The following is a 21804-nucleotide window of genomic DNA, read 5'->3' as shown; positions in this document are numbered from 1 at the left end:
GCCTGCCAAGACTGTAGTCTAAACATGTGATCATTCCGTCTGCACAGGGACACCTGCCTGGCTGGAGCTAGAATCTCCTCAGGAGATATTTGGGGTCTATTCCACCAAACCTAATGTACACACTAAGCCCCTAAGCCCCTCATCAGCAAACAATGCTATGCAAGTTTTAGTCTGACGGTTTAGGTTCAGAGTTTGAGCTCTCGAGGGAGGGAGCTGGAATCTCTGCAGACAGCCTAGGACACAGCTGTGGGCTTAGGGAGTCTGAGCTTTGCCACAGTGTTCATTCCTGTGTTCCCATCAAATTGCCTTTTGGAGCGAGGGTAAAGCCCCTGCCATTTCTGAAGGCAGGAACCGAATGTCTGCTTTTAGGGCACACTCTCCTGGTGCTGAGCCAGAGGAGCAGGGCTTGCAGGGAGCAAAATATCCTGCAGGGAACCCCACAGACGTGTTCCAGGTTTGGTAATAGCATTTCTCCCCAAGACAGGTGGCAAGACAGGCACAGGATCTCAGGTCACAGGCGGAATCGGAAACCTTGGATCACTTGGTCCAACCCTCCTCACTTGACAGGCCAACGGCCCAGAGATACTGAGTAACCTGCCCAATGTCATAAGCTAGTTAAAGCAAATCAGAACTACAACTCAGGACCTGCAGACGCCAAGGCCTGAGTTCTTTCAACCCACTGCCTCTTTCCAGTACCCAGCATGGGCCTGCACTTATGGTAGATTCTTAGGTATTGTAGCTTCGCCTGAACTGTTTTAATGTTAGGGTGTCTGGTATCCCCTGGGCTTCTCTTCCTTACCACCCCGTTTCTGTGACTCAGTCCCTCCCATGGGGGCTCTGCAAGGCCCACACCACGATCTGGATCTCGTTTCAGCATGTGGGTCCTCCTCTGCGTCCCAGGGCTCCGAGCGTCCCTGACCTTGCTCCACGCTGCAGTGTCTGTTGCGTGCGGTAAGTGTCTCCCTGTATTGGTTTCCTGGGGTTGCTGTAGCAAAGGGCCACAAACTACTTGGCTTAAGACAATAGACATTTTTTCTCCTACAGTTCAGGAGGTTAGAAGTCCAAAATCAAGGTGTCGGCAGGGTCATACTCCCCTGAAGGCTCTAGAGGGGACTCTGTCCTTGCCTCTTCCAGCTTCCAGTGGCTCCTGGCCATCCCTGGGAGTCCTTGGCTCACAGCTGCATCACTCCAGTCTCTGTCTCTGTCTTCGCATAGTCTTCTTCTCTGTACCCTCCGTGTGTCCTCCCCTCTTGTTGTAAAACCACCAGTCAGAGGATTTGGAACTCACCTTAATCTGTACATGTATAACTTTATTTTAATTTATGTCTGCAAAATCCTTATTTCCAAATGAGGTCACATTCTGAGGTTCTGCGAGTACCTGTATTTTAGGAGCACACTACTTAACCCACTATACTCCTCTTGTTCAGAGAATGCATCCTGCCCACCCGACACCCAGACCCCAATATGAATGGAATCAAGGAATCCCACCTCTACCCTACACCATCCTCTCCCTACTTCAGGGCCCTGGTGGTCAGCTAAGTCCTTGATGGACTTGCTTAAGGGTCTGGTTCGCTAAGAACCAGAAAAATCCCCACAGCCCAGGAGCTTTAGCCAACCTGAACAGCCACACACCTTCCTAATTCCATCACTGGGTATTCCAGTGGACTCCCAAAAACCAGTGTTGACATCTTATGGAGGATCATATAGTGTTCTTCCCATGCTGTGCTTTTTGTCCTTGAGGATTCTTGTGAAAGTTTCCTAATCTTGATCCTTTGCCTGCTCAGATTTGGGGGTTGAGGGTGGGTAATGGCTGAGAAAGAGGGAGATGGAAGCAGAGGGCATTTCAAAGGAGTGGTGTCTGACACCCCGCTGCTTATTTCTCCCCCTCCAAGCACAGGCCACCAGCACTGCTGCCATCTCTGATACTGTGAGTCGGGTCAAGGTCCACGTCAACAAGGCCTTTCTGGAATCTCGGACCAGGTAGGTGAGACACCCACACAACATACTGCCCTTCCTAGGCCTCCTGTTAACGACAAGCACATGCAGGCCAGCCCTGACAAGCCAAGGAGCCAAAGCAGCTACTCAATCTGCCGATCCACCTCCCCACCTCGGAGCACTTGGCAAGCAGGAGTAACAGCTCACAGCTCCTAAAATCCTCATCCTGTGGGTAACTTGAAGCGGATGTTTAATCTAATCCTATAAAACCCTGCAGAGGTCTCGGTCAAAAAAATTATAGGACAGGTTGAATATCACACACCCTTAAGAAACACATGTTGTAACCAAACTGATGGCTTCAACATTATGGGTTACTATTAGCCATGTACAAACACACAGCTAGTCATGACCTTCAACCTTTGCATCCGATATACGTACCAATATTTAAGAAAAGAGTTTCTTTGTATCTCTCATATCGGCTGTGACCTCCCCAGGAGTAAGCACTTCTTTCTGCATGGCCAGTGTTTCCTTGGGTCACACGTTCCAGTCTCAGAAAGCCTGTAGGTGGAAATTCTACATTTATTTGGCTAATATTGACTGACTTAGGTCAGGTCCTAGAAGCGGAACCCAAGACCTGGGTTCACATGCGGGTGACTGATTGGGGGGTGCTCCCGGGAAAGCTGTAATGGAGTGAGGGAGCAGAGAGGTGAAAGGAAGAAGCTAAGCAAGGATGTGGTTTAAGGTCTGGCCTCAGCTGACCCCAAAGGGAGACCTGTCACAGCACCAGCCACCACTTCATTCCCTTAGGCTCTCTGAGAAGGTATTAATAGCCAACCACAACTCTGGGACACCCAATGGGGCCTTCCTCTTAAGGCCCTTGTCACTAGTATGAAAGCAAAGAGGAAGCTTCCCACGGTGGCAGGAGGGAAACAACAGGTATTTCTGCCCCCTCCTACCTCCTTAATGTCAATCCTTGCATAGCCCTGAGCTGGGGTTAGAGCATAAAAGCCGCAAAACCAGTGTTCATCACCTCCTCTGTAGGTCGTGCACAGGACGACCAGCCCTGCTTTGGAACTTGTCCTCACTGGTTAGTTCTTGGGCTTGGGGGCCTCATGGAGACACAAAGGGTCACATTTGAACAGCCTGTTACACAAACACACAGACAACCCAGCAATTGCTCATGGAATGAAGGAATAAACAGAGCAATGGTTGCTACTCCTGGTGGAGGAGTCAGGGAAGCATGACGGAAGACAAGGAGGAGCCAGTCCTGCAGAGGGGTGGTATTCCAGGGACTGGGAACAGCAGAGGTAAAGGTCCTGGGGCAGGAAAGAGCTTAGGGTGCTCGGGAAACAGAAAGAAGGCTGATGTTGGTGAAGTTAGTAGGCAAGGAGGAGCACACACAGGCGAGGACAGAGAAATGGACCATAAGGGCCATGGAGTCACATTAGTGGTTGCTAGGGGTTGGTGGGGGAAGAGGAGAAGAGGAGAGGAATTGGAAGTGACTGCTTAATAGGTATGGGGTCTTTTCTGGGGGCGATGAAAATGTGTTGGAGCTAGATAGAGGCAATGACTGCGCTTTATAATCAGCATGCATGCAGCAAGCAGATGGATTCATGCACGTCCCAGCGGAAGCCAATGAAGTACTTTCATCAGAGGATGGCATGGTCTGAATTTCACTCTAGAAAGCTCACTCCAGCAGCTATGGAGAGAATGGATGGGAGGGGGACAGGAGTGAGGCAGGAGCCCAGTTAGGAGGTGGCTGCGGCCCTCCAGATGGGAGAGGACAGTGGCTAGGATGAGGGCGGAGGCGGTGGAGGTGGAGAAAGAGGCCCTCCAAAGCCCTGCCTGCTCCCACAGAGCCCAGCCCCGAAGCCGGCCAAGCAGGAGGTAAGTCCCTGGTGAGTCAGTGTAGGAGTGTAGGCAGGAGAAGCACACAGAGCGTCAGGGGTTCCCCGGTCTGCATCTGTGTGTCCTGGGACACTGGTGGTTTCAAGGTTCCCCAGTCGGTCCTGTCGCAGCCAGCACAGCCGCAACCCTCTGATTCTAATTCAGGCAGCGCTCACATCCATCTGCCGGCCTTCCCTCAGAACCAGACCTAGCAAAGCTTAAAGACACACAGCATCTTCCTCCTCCCACAAGAGATTTTCCAGAAGAGAACTGAGAAAAGATCCTGAGAGCGCAGGCGGTGCTTATCTCCTGCATGCTACCCATACCCTCGTGGCCTCACTATTCACGCTGCACCTCACACCCGTTCTACGGATTCAGAGCCGCAGGGGCCAGGTCACGAGTCCTCCTTTGTCTCCAGTGTAGGCTGATGACTGCCATGAGCTCTGAGGCGCCCAACACTCGAAAGCTCTCAGAGTACCTCAAGCATGCCAAGGGCCAGACACGCACGGCCATCCGCAACGGGCAGGTGTGGGAGGACTCCTTAAAGAGACTGAGGCAGAAAAATGACCTTGACCAATGCTACAGGTACAGAAAACCCCCTGGCCCTCAGATGGCGGGAAGGGGTCGTCTCCTCACAGGAGAAAGCAGAAGCCACCAAAAGTTGTGTCCCCTATGAGGAGCCATCTCCTCGGAGAAGCACCCCTGTCTCTCCCTTCTTAGAACTGCAAAGCAAGGAGGAGCTGAGAGGACAGCTAGGAAAATGCTCTTTTTGTTTTTGTAGAGAAAGGAACTTAAAAGTCCAGCAAGGTCACACTGTCAACTCCAAATGAGGGGACATTCATGCTCTTGGTAGAATACCATCTGAAAGGCCTATACCCAGAGGAAGTTCTAAAGTCAATGAACATGGGCTCCCTGTTCCAAACCCCAGTGTCACCACTTTCTGCCTGCGAAGGGGACATTTAAGTCACCTGTGTCTGGGGGATTTACTGGGGTTGTATCACAGGAGGTAGGATTTCCACCTTCTGAGTAAAGTGGAGCTGAACCAATGGGCCTATGGGTGGATCAGGGCTTCCTCCCAGCTCTCCACCCCAGCCCCACCAGTGTCACAGAATCACGGAGGGAGGGGTTTGGATCTGACCAGAGCAAGAGGTTGCCGGTTCCCCCTGGCAGCACATCCAGTGAGAGAAGGTATGCAGCCCAGGACCTGGGCAAATTCCAAAGTTCCAACAGAAGGAAACTGGGACAAGGAAGGGAGAAGTAGGCAGCACTTTGGACTCCAAGATTCAAAGGCAGGGGTGGGGATGAACCCCGGCCCCTGCCAACTTTCATAGACGGTCCTCTGAAGAAGCCCCCCGGGCTAGATTCCCTCACCTATCTTTCTCTGTAGGTGCTCTGTTGGGCCACAAGCTGCATCAGGACTGTGGAGCTCTCTCCATTCTGTGCCCACATGGAAGCCTCCAAGGCCTAAAGCCCCCCATTATGTTGCTCCTCCCAAGACCACAGTGCCCCTGACTTAGAAATGACCTGTCCCTCCCCAACATCTTTCCCGTAGAGATTCCTGCTTGTTTAGTGCTTCAGATGTCAGTGAAGCTTTAGAAGACAAGCAATCATATCTCAGGGGTACTTTTATTCTAACAGAAAGATCCATTAATTCAAATGACCTGACAGTCAAAGAATTACTGAGAATTCTGGGGCCTTGCAAAGTTGTTACCTGTGTGGCCTTGGGCAAGTCTCTTGAGCACTGTGGTCTCAGTTTAACTGGGAATTTAAATTCCTTCCCAAGGAGTTGTCAGGATGAAATGAGACACCACCTCAGAAATGCTTACTTAGAACACAGAACATATTCCCCCAAATTTGAGTTCCTCCCTGGTTTCCCTTTCCTGCCTCCCCGCCCCCCCCAGTGCCTCAGAATGGAGAAAGAACTCAGCCCCGTTGGTGTCCCTTCCGTTTCAGACCTGAGCCTGAACTTGGCTGCACTCTCTTGGGAGGTGGGTTGTGATGCCCCTGCCCCTGTGGTGAGATGCGACAACAGGTCTTACTGCACCATTAGAGGAGACTGTAATAACAGGTGAGTGGGCTTGGGCGGCTGTGGGGGACAGGGCTCACGACCACCATGCCCAGCCCACCTGCCTTACCCTGCCATCTGCCCCGCTCCGCCCAGCCCAGCCGCTTGAACATTCCAGGCAGCGCTCCCACTGCCTTACCCTCCTAAACTTGGCGCCCACCAGAATCCGTCCAGTTGGAACCCTGCCCCCCCCAACTCCCCCACCTTCTAAAGAGACCACTGGTTCCCACTGGAAGCAGCACCTTTCCCCAGGGCAGGGGAGCCTCGCACCTTCAGGTGGGGGAGGTAGTTCAGAACCCCTACATTGGAGAGGTGCCTCCTCCGCGTCCCCTTTCCCTCAGGCAGATGCTCCTGGTCCTTCCCCATGGGATCCTCATGGGATGTGCGGGGAAGCGAACCCCGGAGTTGCTGGTGGAGGCTGAGTGCGGGTCCTGCCCGGTTTCAGGAGCAACCCTGAGCTGGGCGCCACCAACAGGGTGCTGGCTGCCGGCTGAGTACGAGGATGGGCTCTCCCTGACCTTCGGGTGGACGCCGGGAAAGACACGAAATGGCTTCCGGATCCCGCTGGTGAGGCCAGGCTGGCAGTGGGGGGTGAAGGATGGGAGTCAGAGGGGGACAAGATGCACTCTACACCCACAAAACAAGGACGAAGAGCTAGGTGGGAGGACGGAGGATGCGTGGTGGAGCCGCTTCAGGAGATGGACATTTGGACTTGCTGCCGGGCGGTAATCCCCGAACTGCCACGAGAGGGCAGCAGAGCTCGGAGCCAGCCAGGAGCCCAGCCAAGTGGCTGTCACATCCCAGTTGCCCACAGGCCAGATCCCCTGGGGTCTCCTAGGCAGATGGCCTCCCCAACCCATCCTGCTCCTGCTTACCCCACCCCAGCCCCTGGAGCGCATCAGCTGTCCTTTGCCTGGAGGTCCTATCTGCTGGCCTTATCTGAGCTGGCAGGCCCTCCCCTGAGCCCCTCTCCTCTTCCCAGACACCTGGCAGCTCAGTGGCACTTCAGAGGCAGCCTGTCTTTGTTTCCCCTCTCCACAGTGGAAGGGCACCGGCCTTGCAAGCCTTCCAGCCACACAGACCTGCGTTTAATCCTGTCCCTGCCCTTTCGTAGCTGACCTTGGAGAATTGACCTCACTTCTCCAGGACTCGGTCTCCTCGTCTACAAAATGGGGATAACGCCAAGCGCCTCACAAGCTTGTCATAGGGATTAAATAAATGTGCCTCTTACATTGTAGGCAAAAACTGCAGTTGAACCTGAATCCTCAAAGCACATTTTCCTCCAGCCCTCCTGCCCCTTCTTTCTCCCGCAGGCCCGTGAGGTATCCAACCAGATTGCAAGCTATCTGATTGAGAAGGATGTTCTGGACCCAAACAGATCCCTACTGCTCATGCAGTGGGGTCACATTGTGGACCACGACCTGGATTTTGTCCCTGACAGTGAGCAGGGGAGCAGCGAATACTCCAAAAAGCAATGTGGGAAGTACTGTGTCCAAGGAGGCAACTGCTTCCCCATCATGGTAGGCCCCGCACTGCGCGTCCCTGACAAGCCCTGGCCACCCTCACGGGGCAGACATTTCCAGCCCGTCAGCCAGGGTCTCTAAGGAGACCTTGAGTGCTGATTTGACACTCCTCACATGTCCATTCATCCACTTGTCCATTTATTCAGTAAACAGACATTAGTCATCTCCTTCATGCCAGGCAGTGCACTATGTGCTAGGGATTCAAAGACAAATTAGATGCTGTTCCTCCCCTCGAGGACAGAGGGCCTGCATGGGAAATGGACAAGGAACCTCTAAGGGCAAAACCGGGATGCTCTGGGGAGGCTTGTCTGTGTCCCCAGCCGGCAGTGTCGGTACCAAGTGTAGACTTAGGAGAACTCTTAAGCCTCCGCCCAGATACTGGGGAACAGGTCTTACACTCTGCTAGGAGATTCACTTCATACGCAGTAAGCTTTGTGGAACCCTGCTGTAATAAGTCATCCTAGGGTCTGGGAAGAGCTGAAATTTGATGGATGAATCAGAAATTGGGGAAATTTCCAGCAGGAAGGGAGAGGAACTTGCACTGGGGCCCCTTGGCCTCTTATTCATGGACTTTAGGATTAGAGAGTGATTTATTCACTCAAACAACAAGCAAGTCAAGGCCACGTGCTAGGGTATAAAGAAACTGAGCCGTCAACTGAGGCCAACCTGCATCTGATTCTCACATCTTTCCCTCCCAGTTTGTATGTTTGTGGGCAAGGTACTCAACCTTTTTGAACCTCAGTTTTCTCATCTGTAAAATGGGACTGAATTAGCTACCTTCCAGGGTTTTGTGAGGTCCAAAGTGAGAAAATATGCAGAATGCCTAGCACACGGTAGAAGCAAAATACATCCATGGTAGCTGCTGTTGGTAGTAATTATTCACAAGTCCTTCCCTATCTCCTGCTCTGCCTTCCTGCCCAGGGGTCTCAGGGCCCTCACTCCACCAAAAATGTGAAGCCCTGTCTCTGAAAGATTGGCTGAGTCCCCTTAGTCCTTTTACACAGTGGGAGGTAATGAACTTCAGGGTATAGCGGGCCCAGGATGTACAGCATCAGCAGGAGGTGTCTGGAGTCGGTGTCTGACACTAGGATCCCAGAAGGACACCATCAGCACCTTTGCCAGCTTCACCCAGATCTGCCCTGGGGAGAGGTTGCCAGGGCCCAGCTGTACCACCTCTGCCCAGTCACCCACCTCCAATCTCTCTGCAGATCCCATGCAATTACCCTCAGGTGAAGATTCAAGGGGAGTACATGTCTTTCTTCCGATCTGGGTTCGTCTGCCCCACTCCATCCTACCAGACCCTGGCCCGACAGCAGATCAACGCTGTGACCTCCTTCCTGGATGCCGACTTAGTGTATGGCTCTGAGCCCAGCCTGGCCAGACGCCTCCGCAACCTCAGCAGCCCCCTGGGCCTCCTGGCTGTCAACCAGGAGGTCTGGGACCATGGGCTGGCCTACTTGCCCTTTGACAACAAGAAGCCAAGCCCCTGTGAGTTCATCAACACCACTGCCCACGTGCCCTGCTTCCAGGTGGGTGAGTCTTGGGTAGGAACAGAGGGGCCCAAGGGCAAGGGGGTGGAGAGCAGAGGGAGGCCAGAGAAACCTCATGGGGCTGCCAGGCAGCTTCCAGGGTCTTCTCATCATCTTCTGGAAAAATGCACACCAAGCCACCACTGCCTCTGGCACTGGTTCGGGACTGGCAGAAGGGTACAGATGAACACAGAATCTGAGAACATGTGTTCAGTATAAAAAAAAAAGTTAAGGGAGTCCATAAAAACGCAAAGAAGATCAACAAAATCCCACCACCCACAGGAAGTCATTGCTAACATTTTAATGCCTATCTTTCTAGGTTTGTTCCTATTACAGTTCTGTATCATTTTATATCAACAGGATCATGTAGTAATGCTCTATAACCTGATGTCTGCACTTAGGACGTCACTTAAATACTCTTCTACAACATGATTTTTAATGGCTGCCTGGGGTTACATGTATTACCACAATTTATTTTATCAACCTTACTTGGAGACATTCGAGTCATTTCTAGTTTTTCTGTGATTTTTTGTTGTTGTTGTTCTTAGGTAATAAACATTTTTGTTGATGATTTTTTGTGCTCATTTTAGTAATTTTTTTAAGATAACTTCCTAAAGGAGGAAGTTCTAGATTAAGAGGATGTATATCTTTAAGGCATTTTATAAGCTTTGGCATAAATACCACACTCCACGCAATCTGTGCACAACCAGAGCCCCCCAGTCCTGTTCATTTGGGGCCACAGGACCCCTGGTCCTCTCTGCCTTTCGCCTCTGGAGGCCTTCCCTTTGCCAAAAATTCACTCTCCCGGGCCAACCCCCTGCCCACCCTGGCATGGCAGAGGCCAGCCCGCAGGCCCAGACCTCTTTGCCGCTCTTTCAGATTCCGTGTCTAACAGAGCTCACACCCACCCAGGCGCCTACCCTCAGACTTGCATTCCGGAAACCTTCGAAGTTGCTTCACACAGTACAAAGTTCCGTTCGTATAGCCCGCCCCACCTTAAAAGGCAGTCGGGACTGTACATTAGCAAAACTTTACTTTTTAATGTCACCTGTAGTCTTTACCACAGTCTTGTGAGGTTGGCTTTATTATCCCCGTTCTCACAGATACAAAGACTGAGGCTTAGAATTGTTAAATAACTTGTGCGAAGTCACACAGCTAAGAAGTGCATGTGTGTGGAGCTGAGATCCAACCCTGTGGGTCTCCACTCTGATCTCTCTCCACCTTACTTCCCTTGTTGAGTGCAAAGAGGGGCCCTGGTGGGGGGCACCATCATTTATTTTTTTGGTGCAGGCTACCAGGTTCTGGGGCTGCTCGGGGTGGGGGGGAACCCACCTCCTGCCTTCTGGGCTTTCAGGAGATGCCCAAGTCTCACAGTATACTTTGCTGGACACTTGCCACACCCTCCTTCTCCAAGAGCACAGCCGGCTGGCCAGGGAATTGGAGAGACTCAACCCTCAGTGGGATGGAGAAAAGCTCTACCAGGAAGCCCGGAAAATCCTAGGAGCCTTCATGCAGGTACGGAGGCCCAGCCCTGCTCCCCCCAACCCTGCCACAGCCTCCCCTCCCTCTGTGTGTAGCAGCACCTCTGCTACCTCCTCTGCTTTTCACACCTCCGCTTCCCTCCCTCCTCTCTGCTGCTTCTTTCCCATGGTCTCCTTTAAAACCTTCCTTTTTGTTTCTTTAGCTTCTCTTCCCCAAAGTGAGTCTCTGGATGCAGAGTATTGGACAGAATCACTCGTAGGCTGGTCACTCGGTGTACCTGCCCAGGTACCATCTCAGGGTGTAAGGTTCCCTCACTCCTGGGGCAGTTACATTGTAGTTATTTTGGTTATTTTGTTTGGATTATTTTTTTTCCCCAGTTCTCTGCACCTAAGCCACACATCACAAGTGTAGTCAACTGCCCTTGTTGACTGGCTGACTAACTAGAAAAGACTTAGAAAGCTTGATATGTGTTGTTATTAAACATGAACATACTTGTAAAATAAAAACATTTGAAATAATTGTCAATTTTCAAGAAATTGTAAAAAAAAATGTACGTGCATCCAGCCTCCCCCAATGCCGAGATTTTGTATAACTACGGTACAATATCAAAAGCAGGAAGTTAACACCGATACAAACCACAGCATTTATTCAGATCTTACCAGTTATGAACACAATCATGTGTGTGTAGCTCCATGCAATTTTATCACACGTGTAAGTTCATGTAACCACCCCCACAATGAAGATGCTTAACTCTACGGTAACCACCAGACTGCCACACTACTCTGTCATGGCCACGCCCCCCCTCCCCTTGCTATAACCCTCCCCCCCCCCGCCCCCCTGGCAACCACGAATCTGTTCTTTACCTCTACAGTTGTGTCGTTTCATGAATGTTATGTAAATGAAATCATGCAGTATGTATCCTTTTGAGATTGGCTTTTTACATTCAGCATAATTTCCTTGAGGTTCATCCGAGTCCCTGCACCTATGAATAGTTTACCCCTTTTTGTTACTGAGTAGTATTTCGTGGCTTGTTTAACCAGTCAGCTATTGAAGGACATTTGAGTGGTTTCTAGTTTGGGGCTATTATGAATAAAGCTGTTATGAGCATTCATGTAGCAGTTTCTACATGAAAATAAGTTTTGATTTCCCTGGGACATATGCCCAAGGATGCGATTGCTAGATCATAAGATACACCCATTTCAGTTTTTTAAAAAACTGCCAAACTATTTTCCCGAGGGACTGTACCACTTCATATCCCTACCAGCAATGTACGAATGGTTCGGTTTCTCTGCACCCTGCTCCTATTTGGTGTCATCACAACTTTTACCCTTTCTGACAGGTGTACAGTGACGTCTCATTGTGGTTTAAATTTGCCTTTCTCCAGTGGCTAATCACATTGAACATCTTTTCACGTGCTTATTTGCCCTCAGTGTACCTGCTTCAATAAAATACCTGTTCATATATTGAGCTCATTTTCAGATTGGATTGTTTGCCTTTTAATGTTGAGTTTTGAGAGCTCTTCATCTATCCTAGATACAAGTCCTTTGTCCGATACGTGACTTTAAATATTTCCTCCCAGCCTGTACTTTTGTCTTCTCACTCTCTTCCAGAGTCTTTTGCAGAGAAAGGGTTTTTCATTTTAATGAAGTCAAATTTATCTTTTTTTTTCCTTTCATGAACGGCGCCCTTGGCATCAAGTTTCAGAACTCTTTCCCTGCTCACAGGTCCCCAAGACGTTTCTCCTGTTTTTGTTGGCTTGTTTGTTTAATAGTTTTATTGTTTTATGTTTTAGATTTAAGTGCATGACATTTAAAATTAATTTTTGTGTAAAGTGTGAGGTTTAGGCCAAGGGTCATTGTTTTGGCCTATGGATGTCTAATTGCTTCAACACCACTTATTGAAAAGGCTATTTTTCCTCTACCGAAGTGCTTTTGTTCCTCTGTCAAAATTACCTGGACATATTTATGTGGCCCTGTTCAGTCTACTTTCTCTCTGTTTTCGGATTGACTAAATTCTATTGATCTGTCTTCAGTTCTATCCTGTCATCTCTATCCTGTGACTGGGTCTATTTAACAAGTATTTTATTTCATTTAATTTTCAGTTCCACGAGTTCAGTTTGTTTTTATAAAGTCCACTTCTTTGCTGAGGTGTTCTGTATTTCATTTGTTTCAAGACAGCTTAGAATTGGCCACTGAAGCGTTTTTAGGACAGCTGCTTTAAAATCTTCAACAGGCAATTCCAGCAGCAGATGTAAGTCACTGTTTAAGTCTTTCCTCATTCAAATTTTGGCTTTCCTTTTTCTTGCTATTATGAGTGACTCTTCAGCTGTATCCTAGACATGTTAGTTGTTACGTTAGGAGACTCTTGAGCCTATTTAAGTCTTCCGTGTAAGCGTGCAGTTACCGTTTAGGTTTAGCCTCTAGGTTCTGACATACTTTAGTGGACATTAGTTCTAATGATAGTTTAGTTCCTGAGTCCCTGCAGTGCTATTCGGGTCTGCTTTATTCTTCTAGGGTTCATGAGTCATTACTGACTGGTGCTTCTGGGGTTCCCAGTCAGTCCCTGCTGACACTGATACGTTCCTGGCTGCCTTCTGCAGCTGAGCAACCTTCTAGGGGAGCAGAAGCCACTGCTCCTGCGTCTCCTTATGCCACTGAGTGAGGAACAGAGAGACACAGGGTTTCACTGCTGCCACCACTGTAGGCAGATCAGACCATTCACCAGCCTGGGTTGGGGATGAAGGGCTGGGATGGCTAAGGGCTTGGCTTGTGAAGCAGGTTTGGGCGCTCTTTACTAGTTCTCTGCTGGACTTCCCTTGTCCAAGTCCTTTAAAGAAAGCATTCTGGGGGCTTCTTTCTGTCTATTCCTTGTAGAAGTTCCAGGTTGCCAGCCTCTCCTGCACCTAGTCTGGGGTATGCAGGGACTCTCCATGTTGTCATTTCCCAAGTCCTGAGGTCATCAGATAGTCTACCCTCTTGCCAGATTTCAGAGTCTCTTTCCTGTTGTCTGTTGAATAATTTCCAGGGTGTTTTGCTATATTTAGCAGGGAAGATGAAGGGAAAATGAATCTACTCCATCTAGTTCTGGAACCAGATGCCCTATGCACTTATTTTTAACTGTCAAAGACATTTACACATATTTCCATTTTCCTCTCAAAATCTCCAGAATTCAATATTTATTTTAAAAGAATTTGGAGCCCAGAAGTCTTCCTGCTGGAGATATTTATAGGAAATCATCCAAAGAATTTAAAAAATGTCTACCTACAGATTAGTTATGTTAAGGCTGGTATTAGCATACTCAGGTTACCACAATAAGATCTCACAGACCAGGTAGCTTACACAACAGAAATTTATTTTTTCAGTCTGGAAGCTGGAAAATCAAGGTGTTAGCTGGTTTGGTTTCTCCTGAGGCCTCTTTCCTTGGCCTGCAAGGTGGCCACCTTCCCTCTGTGTCCTCACATAGCCTTTCCCCTGTGTCTCTCCCCCTTCTTATAACGACACCAGTTCTTTTGTATCAGGGCTCTACCCTTATGACCTCATTTAACCTTCATTATCTCCTTACAGGCCTGATCTCCAAACACATTAGGGGTTAGAGCCTCAACATGTGAATTTGAGGGGGACACAATTCAACACATAACAAGGCTTTTGGGACTACAAAAAAAAGAAACCCACTCAGAAAATACAGATGACTGCAACTGAACAACAATAAAATAATAATAATAAAAAAAAAACCCACTCAGGCTAGTCCAGATGTTCAGGATTGGCTCAACCCCATACATATGTCATATGGGAGCCGACAAGGGTTTCTCCTGGAACCCCAGGATAGGGAGGGTAGTTGGGCCTCAGCAAGGGTTAGAGGCAGAGATGGGAAACCATCTGGAATTATAGCAGTTAGTCTTGCTCTGTCCCTCCCTTCTCTCTGCTCCTCTCTTATTCTTTGTTCTCCACTCTCTCTCTGCACATGAGTTTTCTCTGATTTTCTGCACATGGTAGAAAATGAAAACCTATATGACCCTTCCTGTCCCTTCAGATCAAGTGCCATTAAACTGGGCCAGTCCACTGTGGCCAAAGGCAGGGTTCTGTCTCCTGCCCCTTCCCATAGCCCATGGAGCAGATTGCCTGTACCAAAAATGACGCCCACATAGTCTGTGCTGCTAAACAAATTAGTAGCAACCCAAGAGTAAAAGAGTAAGGGAAGGACCTGTGAGTACGATAGAATATTATACACATTTAATTACATAATTGTGAGCTAAGTAGAAATGTGACAAATGTTAAGTGAAAAAGCAGAATGTAAATGTTTGTATTCTCTAGGATTACAACTATATAAAATGTGTATTATATAGACAAATATTAGAAGAATAGCCATCAGTGAAGATGGAGGTGTAAGTAAACACACTTCGTCTCCTTGCACAACTACAAAAAAAAATTACAACTAAACTACAAAACAAATACCACCCAGAACCATCAGAAAATCAAGCTGTATGGAAGGCCCAACAACCAAGGATTTAAAGAAGCCATATTCATCCAGATGGGTAGGAGGGGCAGGGATGCAGAGAGAGGTAGAGAGGTCCTGAGAGCCATGGAGCCACAGAGTGGCACGGAGAGGCAGTGGAACCAGAAGTCCAATATTCACATGTGGTGGATAAAAATTGGGAGGGATACCTCAGGAGCAAGGGATCCCAACCCCAAGCAAAACCAGCCAGCAGCCCAGGGTTCCAGCACCAGGAAGATAAATCCCTATAACTTCTGGCTGTAAAAACCAGTGGGAGTTGGGGCAGTGGAAGAAACTGCCAGATTCTCAGGAGACTCCTCTTTTAGGGCCCACATGGACTAAGGACTTATGCAGACCTACCCCCCTCTGGGATTCAGCACCAGGGCAACAACTGGAAGGTACAAGGACACACAGGGAGTGAGTGAAGTGACTGGAAAAGGGCAAGTGCCAGGAGACAGTTTATCAGATACAGAGTTCAAAACACTGGTGATCAGGATGCTCATTGTGTACAGCAACAAAATAAAAAAGATCCAGGCAGAAATGAAAGTTATATTAAGTGAAATAAAGAAAAATCTACAGGGAACCAGCAATGGAGGGGATGAAGACAACAATCAAATCAACATTTTGGAACGTAAGGAAGAAAAAAAGCATTCGACCAGAACAGCAAGAAGAAAAAAGAATTAAAAACAAAAAACAAAAACAAAAAAACAAGGATAGACTAACAAGCCTCTGGGGCATCTCCACATCTCCACATGCAACAACATCTGAATCATAGGGATGTCAGAAGGAGAAGAGAAGAGCAAGAAATTGAAAAATTATTTGAAAAAATAAATGAAAGAAAACTTCCCTAATATGCTGAAGGAAATAGTTATTCAAGTCCAGGAACCACAGAGAGTCCCAAGCAAGTGGGGCCCAAAGAGAACCACACCAAGACACGTCATAATTAAAATTTCCTCTTACAAGCAGCAAAAGGAAAGGAGAGAGTTACCTACAAAGGATTTCCCATAAGACTATCAGCTGATTTCTCAAAAGAAACCTTGCAGGCAAGATGGGGCTGGAAAGAAGTATTCAAAGTGATGAAAAGCAAGGACCTGCAGCCTAGATTACTCTATCCAGCAAAGCTCTCATTTAGAATAGGAGGGCAGATAAAGTGCTTCCCAGACAAGGTAAAGCTAAAGGAGTTCATCATCACCAAGCCATTATTATATGAAATATTAAAGGAACTTATTTACAAAAAAGAAGATCAAAACTATGAACATTAAAATGGCAACAAATTCACAACTGTCAACAACTGAGTCAGAAAAACCAAACTAAGCAAACAACCAGAACAGGAACAGAATCATAGACATGGAGATCACTTAGAGGGTTATCAGCTGTGAGGGGGAAGGGAGAGAGTGGGGGAAAAGGTGCAGGTGTTAAGAAGCATAAATTGGTAGGTATAAAATATACAGGGGAATGTTAATAATAGTATAGGAAATGGAGAAATAAAAGAACTTATATGCATGAGCCATGGACATGAACTAAGGGGGAGTTACTGGAGGGAGTGGGGATACTGGGTGGAGGGGGGTAAAGGGGGAAAGTTGGGGCAACTATAATAGCATAATCAATAAAATATATTTTTAAAAAGAATAAAAAATTAATATAATTATTGTGTTAGATGGTAGCATGATTTATTATTTTTTCAAACTTTTCTTAATTTATTGTTTTCAGTAAAACAAAAGCAGAAACTGACCTCTCCAAAGTGCAACATGTCTTTCAGAACTGGAGATTGAATGAACGTCCCTTGGTTGCCCTGGGAACCATTACTATGGTTCTTCATTCCTATTGCCCTGGCCTGTGGGAAAAAGTTTAAAAGCCCAACATGGCTATGTTGAAGTGACACACAAGGGCTGTCACTTTAGCTTCAAGGTCATAAACTTAGAGTAAAGATGACAGAGAGTACATCTCGAGTGCCAAATTCAAGTGACTGACTGGTAGTGCCTAGGTTGAGACAAATCATGAGAGATCAGCAAAAAGAATGTCACGATCAATTAGTAATGTCTGCCAGGCCAAGGGGGCGGGGATTTGACACAGGTGCTACGAATTTGCCCTCCTTGATTTCTGACTGCTCATCCCTCTCAGCTGCAGCGCCTCTCCAACGTCCCTCTGCAGAGGGTCTTCTCATACCCTTTCCTCTTGACTTGTTTCTCCTTCCGGATTATCACCTTTAGGGACTACCTACCCATTGTGCTAGGCGTTGAGATGCAGAAGTGGATCCCTCCGTACCAAGGCTACAACAACTCTGTGGATCCCCGAATTTCCAACGTCTTCACCTTCACCTTCCGCTTTGGCCACTTGGAGGTCCTCCCCACTGTGTCCCGCCTGGACGAGAACTATCAGCCATGGGGTCCAGAATCAGACCTCCCCCTGCACACCCTCTTCTTTTTTTTTTTTAAATTTTTTATTGTTATTCAATTACAGTTGTGTGCCTTTTCTCCCCATCCCTCCACCCCACCCCAGCCAAACCCCCATCCCTCCCCCACCTCCACCCCACCCTCCCCCTTGACTTTGTCCATGTGTCCTTTATAGTAGTTCCTGTAATCCCCTCTCCTCACTGTCCCCTCCCCACTCCCCCCTGTCCATTGTTAGATTGTTCTTAACTTCAATGTCTCTGGCTATATTTTGTTTCCTTTTTTTTTTTTTCTATTTATTATGTTCCAGTTAAAGGTGAGATCATATGGTATTTGTCCCTCACCGTCTGGCTTATTTCACTTAACATAATGCTCTCCAGTTCCATCCATGCTGTTGCAAAGGGTATAAGCTCCTTCTTTCTCTCTGCTGCGTAGAATTCCATTGTGTAAATATACCATAGTTTTTGGATCCACTTGTTTGCTGATGGGCACTTAGGTTGCTTCCAGTACTTGGCTATTGTAAATTGTGCTGCTATGAACATTGGGGTACACAGGTTCTTTTGGATTGGTGCTTCAGGGTTCTTGGGGTGTAATCCCAGCAGCGGAATTGCTAGGTCAAAGGGCAGTTCCATTTTTAGTTTTCTGAGGAAATTCCATACTGTTTTCCACAATGGCCTCACCAGTCTGCATTCCCACCAACAGTGCACTAGGGTTCCCTTTTCTCCGCATCCTCTCCAACATTTGTTTGTGGATTTGTTTATGTTGGCCACTCTGACTGGTGTGAGATGGTACCTCATTATGGTTTTAATTTGCATCTCTCTGATGGCTAGGGATGCTGAGCATCTTTTCATATGTCTCTGGGCCCTCTCATACCCTCTTCTTCAACACCTAGAGGATGGTCAAAAATGGTAAGGCCATTCAGGGAAGCGCTGCCACCTGGCTGCCTCACTTTGCAGCCTGCTTTGAGGGAAACCTGGCTTGGAAGTGAGGCTCCAGGCACTTTCTCTGTGACCTGGGGCAAGGCAATTCTCCTCATTGAACCTCAGTTTCCTCAGTTGTAAACTGTGGACAATAATAGTACCTATCTCACCAGGATATACAAAAATCTTGAAATATATGGGTAGAGCACCCTGCATAGTCCCTGACACACAGGAAGTGATCAATAAATACTAGTCGTTATTCTTTCCTCATCTGGCCTCTAAGACACCAGGTTTTTCCTACCTCCTTTCCCCCGTGTCCAGCTTCTCTGGCCTCTGTAGAAAAAAAACTCATGGATTTGGTAAATAACTTGCTCTTCTTCGGTCCCCTCTGGGACTTCCCACCTCCATTAATTACTAAAGGTTGGACCCAGCTTCCCTTTACCTTCTACTGGGTTGTGCTGAAACTGGCCTTAATTGAGGCCTGACAAGTCACGCCCATTTTCTATAGATTTCTGCTACCTCTTCCTGTACTGCAAGGTTCCTTAACAGAACCTGTGGAAGGAGAAGGGGCCATCTCTGAACTAGAGCTTGGAAAAAGTCCTGAAGTTTATCTTCATGCCATTATTTCATGAATGGCCCTTTCTTTTTTAAAAAGTATATTTTATTGATTATGCCATTACAGTTGTCCCAATTTTTTTCTCCCCTTTCTCTCCCTCTGCCCTGAACCTTAGTTCATGTCCATGGGTTGTACATATAAGGTCTTTGGCTTCTCCATTTTCTATACTATTCTTAACCTCCCCCTGTCTATTTTGTGCCTACCTGTTATGCTTCTTATTCCCTGTGCCATTTTCCCTCATTCTCTCCCTCCCCCTCCGCACTGATAACCCTCCGTGTGATCTCCATTTCTGTGATTCTGTTCCTGTTCTAGCTGTTTGCTTAGTCTTTGTTTTTTAGGTTCAGTTGTTGGTAGTTGTGAGTTTGTTGTCATTTTACTGTTCAGAGTTTTTGATATTCTATTTCTTAGATAAGTCCCTTTGACATTTCATATAATGAGGGCATGGTGATGGTGAACTCCTTTGACTTGACCTTATCTGGGAAGCACTTTATCTGCCCTTCCATTCTAAATGACAGCTTTGCTGGAAATGGCCCTTTCTTCCATCCCCAAAGCAGGCAGTGTGCACTGCCTCCTCCCCCAGAACACCCTGCAGGCTGCACTGTGCTCTTCTCTCCCTGCTTTTCACCTGAGATGTTCAACTGGTCCTACTCATGCTTGAGAGATAACATCTGGTAGAGGGAGGGGTCAGCAATGGCAGATGTCCCCACCCTCCCTTTATCGCCAGGATGGTCTCCCTTGCAGGTGGAGTTGACCCTCTGGTGCGGGGCCTGCTGGCCAATAACTCCAAATTGATGAAGCAGAATAAAATGATGACAGGAGAGCTGGGCAATAAGCTTCGCAAGCCCGTTCAAAAGATGCACGGCTATGACCTGGCTGCCATCGACACACAGCGCTGCCGGGACCATGGGATGCCTGGTGAGTGGGCCTGGGTCTGGCCTGACCTGGGGCACTTTTAGCTATTTCTGGGGTTCCAGAGGACTCTCTTCTGTGATCCTGAGGATCTGATCAATTCTAAAACAGAAGGCAGGCACACCAGTTTTTAAAACTCATTTTGCTCATTTGTGAAATGGAGTCTTCCCTTCACTCTTCAGAGGCAAGAGAACATATCTTGGTACCATCTTGGAGCTTCTCAAATGAAAAAGATACCACCAACTGACTTGAAAATCCAGTTTGAAAGCCCAGAAAAAATTATGAAAAGGAGAATAGAGGGAAACCAATGACCATGGGGCCATATTTTTGACCCCAAGAAAGGCGATTGAAACGTTTTGATTAAGAGCCAATCTACCTGGGTTCAAATTCCACCTGTGCCATTTCTAGTTATGTGACCTTCAGCAAGTTACTTAACTTCTCTGTTCTTCGGTTTGCATATTTGCTTAGAATAGGGCCGGGACCCTCACCACCTGCTAGCCCTCCTGAGACTGAAGCACCACAGATAGAAAACAATGGAACCTCATCCCCAAAGCTGTGACTCCTATGAATCCAGACTTTCTGGGGCTATGGGGCAGGAGTGGGTATGTCTCCGGTGGGTGTGGGGGGGGACTTCAGCAAGTGGTCCCCAGGATGAGACAACTTCAGCCTCTCTGTCCTAGGGTATAACTCCTGGAGAGGCTTCTGCAACCTCTCGCAGCCCCAGACCCTGGCGGAGCTGGGCGCTGTGCTGAAGAACAAGATGCTGGCTAAGAAGTTCCTGGATCTCTACGGAACCCCTAGCAACATTGACATCTGGATTGGGGTTGTCGCTGAGCCGCTGGTAGAAAGGGGCCGGGTGGGGTCTCTCCTGGCCTGCCTTGTGGGGAAGCAGTTCCAGCAGGTTCGAGATGGAGACAGGCAAGTGAAACCTCCGTGGGAGAGTGGCAGGCCTTTCCCCGAGGTGGGGTCCCCACCTCCTGGGTGAGGGCTAACCCAGACCTCAGCATGTTCCCAATGACCTGCCCTTTGGCAGGGTGGGGAAGGGTCAATAGCTGGGCTGTATGGCAACGCTGTGCCTCTGTTTCTACAGGTTCTGGTGGGAGAACCCTGGGGTCTTCACTGAGAAGCAGCGGGACTCCCTATGGAAAATGTCCTTCTCACACCTTGTCTGTGATAACACCCACATCACCAAGGTCCCACTGAAACCATTCAAATCCAACAGCTACCCCCACGACTTCGTGGACTGCTCAACCATTGAGAAGCTGGACCTCTCACCCTGGGCCTCAGTGGGGAACTAGGGGCCTCCCACACTGTGCAGGAAAGCTGCCTTTGGTCCACCATGCCATTTCAAGCCAGTTCGGTGGCCAGCCCCTGAGTCCTCCACACCCTGCCCCAGCCCTTCTTTCTCACCAGGTCTTGCTTCACTTGCCAGATGCGTACCTCCCGCAAGCCCAAGACCAGAGCCTTGGCTGCTCTATCTCTTCCACTAGAAACCCACTGCCCCCATCTCCTCTGCCTGGGGAAGTCCTTGTTTGCCGTGGTGCAGACTTGCTGTGATACCCTTCCAGTCCAGCTTGCCGGGGGTCACCCACCCTCTCCCTGGGACAGGTCTTGGCTGAGGCTGTGGCCTTTGCATCCTTATCTCTCTTTATTTCTTCTCAACTAGATTGTAAGTTCCTTGAACCAGGGACTTGACCTGCTTCTGAGGGTCTCCTGTACCACCCAGCAAGGTGCTGGCACACAGCAAGCACTCAATAAACATCTAATGATTGACTAAAGATGCGCAGTGACACCGTTCCCTACCGGAGGGCAGGCCCTGCAATGTCTGCACGCTAGGTGTTTGCAGTTTCACCACAAAGGTGTGTGTACGGGTCTGCGGGGTGACAGGGCATGGTTTGGTGGGTTTCAAAGAACTTCCCAAGAAAAAGAGGAGGCAAGAGGGTTCCAGGAAAAGAAACAATGGCCATAGAAAGGAAAGAGAGGGGGCTTGGGAGAATGCCAGGGGATCAAACAGGGAGGAAATCCAAGCTTGGATTCCCCTACCTCTAGAGTTAATT

The 21804-nt window shown here is 48.4% G+C and overlaps 1 protein-coding gene across 1 annotated transcript; it reads left to right on the top strand.

Annotated features, from left to right (window-relative positions):
- The first annotated feature begins 875 nt into the window (after window positions 1–875).
- On the top strand, window positions 876–21045 carry LPO (lactoperoxidase). The gene is given in 15 exon segments (XM_024573433.2): window positions 876–951; window positions 1893–1980; window positions 4246–4381; window positions 4383–4407; window positions 5776–5890; window positions 6333–6365; window positions 6367–6454; window positions 7201–7407; window positions 8619–8943; window positions 10294–10453; window positions 17108–17320; window positions 18170–18210; window positions 19580–19753; window positions 20428–20665; window positions 20838–21045. Coding segments are annotated over 15 exon segments (2127 nt in total).
- The last annotated feature ends 759 nt before the right edge of the window (window positions 21046–21804 follow it).

Source organism: Desmodus rotundus, chromosome 9 (assembly GCF_022682495.2).
Source record: "Desmodus rotundus isolate HL8 chromosome 9, HLdesRot8A.1, whole genome shotgun sequence".
NCBI lineage: Eukaryota > Metazoa > Chordata > Mammalia > Chiroptera > Phyllostomidae > Desmodus > Desmodus rotundus.
The sequence above is the reverse complement of the archived record's forward strand: the minus strand, read 5'-3'. Positions and strand labels throughout refer to the sequence as shown.